This window comes from Oncorhynchus masou, chromosome 22, assembly GCF_036934945.1.
Source record: "Oncorhynchus masou masou isolate Uvic2021 chromosome 22, UVic_Omas_1.1, whole genome shotgun sequence".
Lineage (NCBI taxonomy): Eukaryota > Metazoa > Chordata > Actinopteri > Salmoniformes > Salmonidae > Oncorhynchus > Oncorhynchus masou.
The window spans coordinates 18833085-18844432 of NC_088233.1; the positions used below are offsets into that span (position 1 = coordinate 18833085).

Here is an 11348-nt window from a genome sequence, read left to right on the forward strand (position 1 = left end):
AAGAATTTCAGAAACCATCTCAGGGAAGCTCATCTGCTTGCGCGTCATCCTCACCAGGGTCTTGACCTGACTGAAGTTAGGTGTCGTAACCGACTTCAATGTACAAATTCTCACCTTCACCTTCATGGCCACTGGCATGCTGGAGAAGTGTGCTCTTCATGGATGAATCCCGGTTCAACTGTACCAGTCAGACGGCAGACAGCGTGTATGGCGTCGTGTGGGCGAGTGGTTTGCTGATGTCAACGCTGTGAACAGAGTGCCCCATGGTGGCGGTGGGGTTATGGTATGGGCAGGAATAAGCTACTGAAAGCAAACACAATTGCATTTTATCGATGGCAATTTGAATGCACAGAGATACCGTGACGAGATCGAGGCCCATTGTCGTGCCATTCATCCGCTGCCAGCACCTCATGTTTCAGCACAAGCATTTCGCTACACCCGCAATATCATCTGCTAAACATGTGTATGTGACAAATAAAATGTGATTTAATTATGCAGCAACTTCACACAACCATTGAAGAGGATGAGACAACATTCTACAGGCCACAATCAACAGCCGGATCAACTCTATGTGAAGGAGTTGTCACGCTACATGAGGCAAATGGTGGTCACACCAGATACCGACTGGTTTTCTGATCCACACCACCACATATTTTAAAGGTATCTGTGACCAGATGCACATTTGTATTCACAGTCATGTGAAATCCATAGATTAGGGCCTAATTTATTTATTTCAATTGACCGATTTACTTTTTGAACCGTAACTCAGTAAAATCTTTGAAAATGTTGAATGTTATTTATATTTTTGTTCAGTGTATATATTTTATGATAAGACAATAAGCATCCATACAAAATATTACACATTATAAATAACAATATGTGAATACATTTGAATAAATACATATTATATTGTGATGGCTCATTGCTTTTTCCTAATGGTGTCCAGCACCAGCTAACATTTGGTATGGTTTCAAATGACAGCGAAACACAACCTTGATATACACTACATGACCAAAGGTATGTGGACACCTGCTTGTCAAACATTTAATTCCAAAATCATGGGCATTAATATAGAGTTGGTCCCCCCTTTGCTGCTATAACAGCCTCCACTCTTTTGGGAAGGCTTTCCACTAGATGTTAGATCATTGCTGTGGGAACTTGTTTCAATTCAGCCACAAGAGCATTAGTGAGGTCGGGCACTGATGTGGGGCAATTAGGCCTGGCTCGCAGTTGCCGTTCCAATTCAGCCCAAAGGTGTTTGATAGGGTTGAGGTCAGGGCACTGTGCAGGCCAGTCAAGTTTTTCCATACTGATCTCGACAAACCATTTCTGTATGGACCTCGCCTTGGATACAGGGGCATTATCATGCTGAAAACAGGAAAGGGCCTTCCCTACACTGTTACCACGAAGTTGGAAGCACAGAATTGTCTAGAATGTCATTGTATGGGCTCCCGAGTGACGCAGCGGTCTACGGCACTGCATCTCAATATTAGAGGCGACACTACAGACCCTGTTTCGATTCTAGGTTGTAACACAACCGGCTGTGATTAGGAGCCCCATAGGAATGCGCACATTTTGCCCAGCGTCGTTAGGGTTTGGCCGGGGTAGGTCGTCATTGTCAATAAAAATGTGTTCTTAACGAACTTGCCTAGTTAAATAAAGGATACATAAATAAAAATACAAAATGCTGTAGTGTTAAGATTTCCCTTCACTGGAACTAAGGGACCGAGCCCGAACCGTGAAAAACCATCCCAGACCATTATTCCTCCTACACCAAACATTACAGTTGGCACTATGCATTGGGGAAAGTAGCATTCTCCTGGCATCTGCCAAAGCCAGATTAGTTTGTCGGACTGCCAGATGGTGAAGTGTGATTCATCACTCCAGAGAATGCGTTTCCACTGCTCCAGAGTCCAATGACGGCGAGCTTTACACCACTCCACCCGACACTTGGCATGGTGAACTTAGGCCTGTATGCAGCTACTCAGCCATAGAAACCCATTTCATGAATCTCCCGATGAACAGTTATTGTGCTGACGTTGCTTCCAGAGGCAGTTTGTAACTCGGTAGTGAGTGTTGTAACCGAGGACATGCAATTTTTATTTGCTACGCATTTCAGTGGTCCTGTTCTGTGAGCTTGTGGGGCCTACCACTTTGCGGCTCAGCCATTGTTTCTCCTAGACGTTTCCACTTCACAATAACAGCACTTACAGTTGACCGGGGAAGCTCCAGCAGGGCAGAAATGTGATGAACTGACTTGTTAGGAAGGTGGCATCCTATGACAGTGCCACGTTGAAAGTCACTGAGCTCTTCAGTAAGGCCATTCTACTGCAAATGTTTGTCTATGGAGATTGCATGGCTGTGTGCTCAATTTTATACACATGCCAGCAACGGGTGTGGCTGAAATAGCCGAACCCACTAATTTGAAGGGGTGTCCACTTACTTTTTTATATATAGTGTATTTACCATATTTAAACATTGTGAACATCCACCACAACCTATAGATTGACAAAATATAGTAATACCATAACACATCCATTGAAAAATGGTCTTCAATTAATAGAAGTTTCAATGCATTAATGCAATGTTGTATCAATTAATATTTACTTGTCAATTACAATAAGTCATACAGAAATGTTGGTCCATTTTGACATACATAGCAAAATCTCATGCAAACAAATTATTGCAACATCAGGCTCAATGCCAAACCAGTTTAAAATGGTAATTTTTAGAAGGAGTTAAAAGGACAACATGACACTGGTTCAACCCAGGCGTTACCCAAAAAGGACAAATTATGTTTAATGTTGCAAAACAGGCCTCATCAACTGCTACTCAAACGTCTCTCTGTATGAATTGATATACGATTCTAAGTAATGTAGAAAAGGAAATGGGTGACCTGCCTCAACTTTTTATACGCTGTTATAAAAACAAGAAGTGCCCATTTCATAATGAGCCTGCATATTTTCAGGATGATTTGATTGGTTTTCTCTGTGTCAAGGATGAAAGTCCAAACTGTTTGAAAGCGTTTTGCAATGTAAATATTTAAAAAGTGCAGGGGCGGACTGGCCATCAGGCATTTCGTGAAAAATTCCAGATGGGCCGGGTTGATTGTTTACCTTGTGGGCCTGCCTGCCTAACTTGTTGTTGTTTTTTTGTGCAAAATCATCATCATCATCATCAGGCTAAGAATGGGGGCCACAAGGGGGAGAAAAAAAAAATTGCTCGCTGTGTGGGCCTTAAGGAAAGAAATGGGCCGGTGTGTTACATATGCCAGAGCCGATTTCTGATCCCAGTGAAAAAGTGCATCACACCCTTGCATAACCAAAGGGTTGGCTTCTCACTGCACTATACACATGGTCTCATCCACCCATTCTCATCCACTCATTAATGACCTTAAGAAGCACTACCTCAGCATATAAGCATGTAAGACTGTTTCTCATGATGCTCACTGATCAGCTTTCTAATTCACCTCCTTGTTTCAATCTAACGTGCTCCTTCTCAAGTTGTATTGTGACCCCTCCATCCAGACTACGATTGCAAAACCACAAACTCATGAGGATTGAGGCACTGGTGCATGGCATTACTGTATATCCCTTAATGTTATCTAGCAAAAAGTTAACTTTTTCCAGACAAGCTTCAAATTCAAAGCTCATTTCTCTGGCCTTACGAGTCAAGCCATTGGCCAATGCTTCACTCTTGCTCTGCATTTTCCATTTTTAAAATATATTTTTAAGCTATTTTCTGACTTTATTGAACAGTTAGAGCAGGACTAAGCAACCTTGGTTCTGGAGTGACGCAAGGACTTGTTTTTGATATAACCAACTTGGAAGACCAGGTGTGTTGAATTTAGTCAATTAGCTCATTTGGTCTGGTGTGATGCCTAGTTGGGGCAAAATCCTGCAAGCACTCCAGGAACAAGGTTGCCTACCCCTAAGATAAAGAGAGAGGAAGATAGTAGGGAAAGAGAGAGGGCAGTAGGTTGGATTCAAACCTATGACAACACCGTAGACGTGTGCCGGAGGCATCTGCTTAGACCGCTAGACCACCCTGGGCCACTTTGTCTGCCTTTTGCACAGCCATTTTGGTAGGACTGCCTGGGCTATTGGAATGCAACACCCGCAAAGGGTCGTCACAAGAAGTGATGGTCTCCTTGGAAATGGCGCCAGCTCGTTCTTGGTCCTGTTGCATAGCCAGGTCCTGATCCTCCATGGAGTCTGCATCTGGGTTCTCCTGTTGGCTCCTCTTCCTTCTGTAAACCATGTGTCTCTTTAACAAGTCGTACCCTTTCACAGGGATCTCAGCCCCGTCCAGTAGGAGCAACAGTCCATTGCTGGATGAATAGAACACGTCAACAGGGTTCTCCATCCGCCTGTGCTGGAAAAGGCACTCTTTCCTGCTGAACATCATCTGGTAGGGAGTGACAACAGAAACACAACTTGAATTTCACATGAATAGGTTAAGTGATTCTACGGAAATTAATTACACAATGAATGTGAAGTGATTTGGGAGAGCAGATTTGACTGTTCCCAGAGTGGCCATCCATGGATGACTTGCCATGCAATACCTACAGAACTGAACCACTTTTCCTCGACGTCGACACATAAGAAACGTTTACTTTTCAAGTCCAATATTGACACAAAGTCACTTGTTTCTGTTCTTATTGGGAGGACAACTATGGAAAAATAAAAAAACATGTCACAATTTCATACTGTACATAGAGACAGACAATGGATTATTTTTGGTAAATGATTAAACAATCCTAAATAAGGCACTTTGTTGAATTAGTTAATTTTGACATTATCTGTACAGTTGCTTTAGTTTGAGTGTGAAAACTTGAATGAAATCTGTATGTGAAATGAACTATAAAATAAAGCATACCCAGCTAGCACATAACATTCTGAGAACCATATGTTTCTTAGAGCTTGGTGAGAGCGTGGCTGTCCTATGGTTATTTTGCATACAACATTCCCACAACTTTCTGAGAATGGTGCAGGATAGTAAAGGCCGGGATGATACCAGTATCATAATATTTATTTTTCCATGGCAAAAATGAAAACGCAGAGCAACACTCTTTAAAAACCTGCTGTATGTAAAATACTGTGTGCTATGGCTTGAAAATATAAAAAGAAATGTGCCTCTGGATGACAACAATGTTTTTTTCCAACATTAGGGCAGTTTTCCTAAATAAGTTAAAGCCACTTCATGTTTTGTTTCCTTGACGCGATAGTAATGAGTGTCACAATACTGGTATCAACCCCTACAGGATAGTTGCTTCCCTTTGGAACATTTTCAACACACACACACTTGGAATATACTCTAACAGTTCAGAAACAACATTCTTCTGTGGGGATTTTAGAACTTAAGGATAAAGTTTCCTACAGGTTTCCTAATGGTTCTATTTAAAATCATGTTCTCAAATTTTTCCGAGAAGGTCAAGAAAACTTTCCATAAAAACCGCAAGCAAACTTTAGTAACGTTCAGAGAGACCATTCTAAGATTGTTATTGAAAAACATACATTCCGTTCTCAGCATCAACACAACTCTCCATCCTCTATCTTAAGTGTGTTGGCCATGCCCACTAAATTGGCAACACCTGATCTTAATGAGTGCTTGTTTCCTTTGAAATAGGGTCTGCTGGAATAGACTAAAAATAACAGCTTTATATTGGTAAAAAAACACGACATTCTAGCTCCTTCCTGGTGGTGTAGTGGACTAATTCCATGGATATTGAACAGAAGATTATAGGTTAGAATCTCACAGCTGCCTTGTCACAAATTTTTATGTGTTTGCATGATTAATGCCTAAGGAAAGGAATTTCCATTGTCCTATCTTGTGCTTTAAAAAAAAAAATAAGCTAGCAGTGTTATTAAAGTCTTATTGAAACATTAAGTTAAAAAAATTAAGTTATTGTGGTTAGAGCATTGGACTAGTAACGAAAGGTTGCAAGTTCAAATCCCCGAGCTGACAAGGTACAAAATCTGTCGTTCTGCCCCTGAATAGGCAGTTAACCCACTGTTCCTAGGCCGTCATTGAAAATAAGAATTTGTTCTTAACTGACTTGCCTAGTAAAATAAAGGTTTAAAAAAAAAAAAAAAAAAAACCTCTTTAATAACCTAGAATTTCCGTTCTCAGAGCGTTAATAAAACCTCTCAGGAAAAGGTTTAAGGAACCAGAGTAAAACGTTCTCAGAACCTTCCTGCAACTTAAAAATAAACGTTCCCAGAACAGTCAATTTTTACTTCTGCTCTCAGAATGTTTAAAAAAAAGTGTTTTACCGGTCAGAAAACATATGGCTTCGTTCCTGTGAAACAAACAGAGCTGCCCGAAAACGTGGCGAGACAGCATTTGCCTTTTCAATCTGGTGGGGCAACACTTTCAAAGCAGCAGCACCGAACAAGTTTACCATATTCATTTGTTCACACCATAGAAAAAAGTTGAACATTTTTGCAATGGAAAAGAAAGCAGGCATTTCTTATTGGACAAGTTGACATAGTACCTCCACCAATTAAAGCCTGTTTCCCTTGGTTTTGTCAAGTGTCCCTGAGATTTCAAGTGTTAACCCCCACACTTGCGGCAACAGGTGGGTTGAGTCACAGTGGTCTCCTAGCTACAGCGTCTCATCAACCATGTCTCCCGACAACTACATTTGATTTCACCAGCACTTGATTTCTTTCTTCGCTCCTCTCCTGGGCTTTCACTAGATAATACTGTCAGTCAAAATTGTCTATATCGTAAAAATGTATGAAAACAAAAATGTGCTTCTTGGTCTTCATTTAAAGGTTAGGCACAACGTTAGCAGTGTGGTTTGGTTTAAAATCGGATTTTAAGACGAGACATTTTTGAAATAGGCGGGGTTTATAACTTTCTGGCTGTGTTAACTGATGACTGTTCATGAGGCAGGCAGGAGAGGGACAAACACAAATGTTCATAGAAATCAAGGTATGTGTTAATAAAAGCAGTTTAGTCATCCTCCAAAACTAACTAGGATGATCCAATCTATAGCTAGCTAACAAAAACTAGTAGCTTTAGTAGCCTGGCTAGATATCTGCCCTTAAGCAAGGAAGTTCACCACCCGGGGAGCAGTTGTTGTTGGGGGTTGAGAAGGTGGAAAGTTTTAAAGTTCCTCGGCATACACATCACAGACAAACTGAAATGGTCCACTCACACAGACAGTCTGGTGAAGAAGGCGCAACAGCGCCTCTTCAACCTCAGGAGGCTTAAGAAATGTGGCTTGTCACCCAAAACCCTGACAAACTTTTACATATGCACAATCAAGAACATCCTGTCGGGCTGTATCACAGCCTGGTACAGCAACTGCACCGCCTTCAACCGCAAAGCTCTCCGAGGGTGGTGCGGTCTGCACACCGCATCACCGGGGCAAACTACCTGCCCTCCATGACACCTACACCACCCGATGTCACAGGAAGGCCAAAAAGATAATCAAGGACATCAACCACCCGGGCCACTGCCTGTTCACACCACTACCATCCAGAAGGTGAGGTCAGTACAGGTGGATCAAAGCTGGGACCGAGAGACTGAAAAACAGCTTCTAGCTCAAGGCCATCAGACTGCTAAACAGCAATCACTAACTCAGAGAGGCTGCTCCCTACACTAAGACCCAATCACTGGCCACTTTAATAAATGGATCACTAGTCACTTTATACAATGCACTCTAAATAATGCCACTTTAATCATGTTTACATATCTTACATTACCGATATCACATGTATATACTGTATTTTATACCATCTATTGCACCTTGTCTATGACGCTCGGCCATCACTCATCCAAATACTTACATGTACATATTCTCATTCACCCATTTAGATGTATGTATAAGGTAGTTGTTGGGGAATTGTTAGATAACTTGTGAGATATTACTGCACTGTCGGAACTAGAAGCACAAGCATTTCGCTACACTCGCATTAACATTTGTAGGTGAGAAATAACATTTGATTTGACATGGACGTCGATTAAGGCAGGCTTCCCGCCCCTCTCTGATTCAGGGGGGGTTAGGTTAAATGCAGAAGACACATTTCGGTGGAATGCATTCAGCTAAATGTGTATGGCACAGTCCCAAAGTCAAGGCACAGATGAATTGGGAAGATACATCATCTATAATAATAATATTTTGACATAACCTACAAATAGGACCCATAGTTTTACCTGACTTGGGCCCAGTTTCCCAAAAGCATTTAAAAGGCTACATTCATCATTAGAACCGTCGTAGGAGCATCCTTAGATCTCTGAGCTGTTTCCTAAAACCAACGTTACTAAAGTTGCTTGAAAAACACTCGTTATTTAATGACCGCCTCAGACTACTCGAACAGCTAAGTACGTTGTGAATGCCTTTTTGCCTTTCTGCGTCTCTTTATACACAAGATCTCAGTTAAAAACAAAATCAAGATGTTTGTCTTCATGTGATTGCCGATTAACTTTAGAATGAAGGTGACAGTGACTACAAATACAAAGATGCCCATTTCTTTGCAAAACAAGCAAAGGACATAAAGACACTTTAAATGAAAAGTATTCGGCCCCCTTTGCAACCTTTTGCCACATTTCAGGCTTCAAACATAAAGATATAAAACTGTATTTTTTTGTGAAGAATCAACAACAAGTGGGACACAATCATGAAGTGGAACGACATTTATTGGATATTTCAAACTTTTTTAACAAATCAAAAACTGAAAAATTGGGCGTGCAAAATTATTCAGCCCCTTTACTTTGAGTGCAGCAAACTCTCCAGAAGTTCAGTGAGGATCTCTGAATGAGCCAATGTTGACCTAAATGACTAATGATGATAAATACAATCCACCTGTGTGTAATCAAGTCTCCGTATAAATGCACCTGCACTGTGATAGTCTCAGAGGTCTGTTAAAAGCGCAGAGAGCATCATGAAGAACAAGGAACACACCAGGCAGGTCCGAGATACTGTTGTGAAGAAGTTTAAAGCCGGATTTGGATACAAAAAGATTTCCCAAGCTTTAAACATCCCAAGGAGCACTGTGCAAGCGATAATATTGAAATGGAAGGAGTATCAGACCACTGCAAATCTACCAAGACCTGGCCGTCCCTCTAAACTTTCAGCTCATACAAGGAGAAGACTGATCAGAGATGCAGCCAAGAGGCCCGTGATCACTCTGGATGAACTGCAGAGATCTACAGCTGAGGTGGGAGACTCTGTCCATAGGACAACAATCAGTCATATATTGCACAAATCTGGCCTTTGTGGAAGAGTGGCAAGAAGAAAGCCATTTCTTAAAGATATCCATAAAAAGTGTAATTTAAAGTTTGCCACAAGCCACCTGGGAGACACAAACATGTGGAAGGTGCTCTGGTCAGATGAAACCAAAATTGAACTTTTTGGCAACAATGCAAAACGTTATGTTTGGCGTAAAAGCAACACAGCTCATCACCCTGAACACAGCATACCCACTGTCAAACATGGTGGTGGCAGCATCATGGTTTGGGCCTGCTTTTCTTCAGCAGGGACAGGGAAGATGGTTAAAATTGATGGGAAGATGGATGGAGCCAAATACAGGACCATTCTGGAAGAAAACCTGATGGAGTCTGCAAAAGACCTGAGACTGGGACGGAGATTTGTCTTCCAACAAGACAATGATCCAAAACATAAAGCAAAATCTACAATGGAATGGTTCAAAAATAAACATATCCAGGTGTTAGAATGGCCAAGTCAAAGTCCAGACCTGAATCCAATCGAGAATCTGTGTAAAGAACTGAAATGCTCTCCATCCAACCTCACTGAGCTCGAGCTGTTTTGCAAGGAGGAATGGGAAAAAAATGTCAGTCTCTCGATGTGCAAAACTGATAGACATACCCCAAGCGACTTACAGCTGTCATCGCAGCAAAAGGTAGCGCTACAAAGTATTAACTTAAAGGGGCTGAATAATTTTGCACGCCCAATTTTTCAGTTTTTGATAAAAAAAGTTTGAAATATCCAATAAATATCGTTCCACTTCATGATTGTGTCCCACTTGTTGTTGATTCTTCACAAAAAAATACAGTTTTATATCTTTATGTTTGAAGCCTGAAATGTGGCAAAAGGTCGCAAAGTTCAAGGGGGCCGAATACTTTCGCAAGGCACTGTATATATTTGAATAATATTGAAATCCATTTTATGTTAATGAAATTAGTTTTATTTAACTATTTGTACACTACTTTCTGTAATGTTGGCCTGAATATAATTAATGGTGTAACGTGTGCCAAATCTGGATTTAGTGCATTGTTATAGGGTAAGCATTAGAATAAGCCGCCTCAATATTTGTAGTCATATGTTATATCTCTAGGAGCTGTTATGTCATCAGTATTGTGGAAAACTCAAATATTAAGCTAAGATTGGAAAGGGAGATCCGAGAGCAGTGTTCTTTCTTCTGATCCTATCAGTATCAACACATTTAGTGAACATGCTCTCTGCATGGTGTTTTAGGAAACGCATGCAGTAGGAAATATGCATTGTTGAAACCTAGGCTTACTAATGTTTTATCACTTTCGGGAAACCGGGCCCAGGTCATGAGATCAGGAAAATCTCCAGGCCCCTGAAAAGACACGCAATACTTTTGTCACACCACTTTAGAACATGTGGTGCTACATCTGAACCAACAATTTACATTCCCACAACTTCCAAGGAACCAAATGTGCTAGCTGGGTAGTATGAAAATAGTTCATTAAAGAAAAATACACTTACCGAGAGAGTTTGTGAAGATGGCTTTCTTTACATGTCCATTCAAATTCACCTTCCATAAATAATGTCCTGTATCGACAGACTCCGAGCGCGCGAGGATTCCTTTGATTGTCCTGTGCGGCGGCGACAGGTCTAGGTGTACAGGGAAACAATTGACCGGAATGGATTGTTGTAGAGCGGCCAGCCAGATCACGACGAGAGCTGGTTGCATGTTGGGGAAATGTGCCGGTTCACACGGTAATCCTAAGGTGCAGTGTTAAACACAATTGACGAGAACAGAGGCCATAGATTCAATTTGAAGACTGACAGCTCTGTAACTGGCCCAACCCTGTCGAGACTTTTTTTGGCTGACCGGATGTGAAATTGAGTTTCATGAAAAGTTTGAGGTTAAATAACACGGCTAACAATACATTATGCTCGCTCTAACCTATACAAAAAAACAGGTGTCAAGCTCAACAGAATATTGTATGTGCGGGAAATTATGTATGTATTATATAATCGTGTAGCCTACATTTTCAGGGAATTTCACCACCGCCCCTCACTTTAAAGGTTAAAGGTAACTGGCCCATATGCCATTCCTGCTCTCTGATAATCGCCTTCACGGTGGTTTGGGTGAACCATATTCTTCCCAAAACGTGGCCATATT

General features: G+C 41.3%; 1 protein-coding gene across 1 annotated transcript; it reads right to left on the bottom strand.

Moving 5' to 3' along the window:
* Positions 1-824: 824 nt before the first annotated feature.
* LOC135509136 (fibroblast growth factor 23-like) lies at positions 825-11117 on the bottom strand. Its single transcript, XM_064929534.1, has 3 exons — positions 10706-11117; positions 4569-4672; positions 825-4407 (listed from the first exon to the last, which is right to left on the bottom strand). Exons 1-3 carry the CDS (start codon positions 10911-10913, stop codon positions 4030-4032), a joined length of 690 nt encoding a protein of 229 aa, XP_064785606.1. The 5' UTR covers positions 10914-11117; the 3' UTR covers positions 825-4029.
* Between the last annotated feature and the right edge of the window lie 231 nt (positions 11118-11348).

Coding starts and splice junctions, on each gene's coding strand:
- LOC135509136 (XM_064929534.1), bottom strand. CDS start 10,913: ATGCAACCAGCTCTCGTCGTGATCTGGCTGGCCGCTCTACAACAATCC. Junction 4,673..10,705: donor CATCTTCACAAACTCTCTCG/GTAAGTGTATTT, acceptor ATTTTTCCATAG/TTGTCCTCCCAATAAGAACA. Junction 4,408..4,568: donor AGGAAAAGTGGTTCAGTTCT/GTAGGTATTGCA, acceptor ACTCCCTACCAG/ATGATGTTCAGCAGGAAAGA.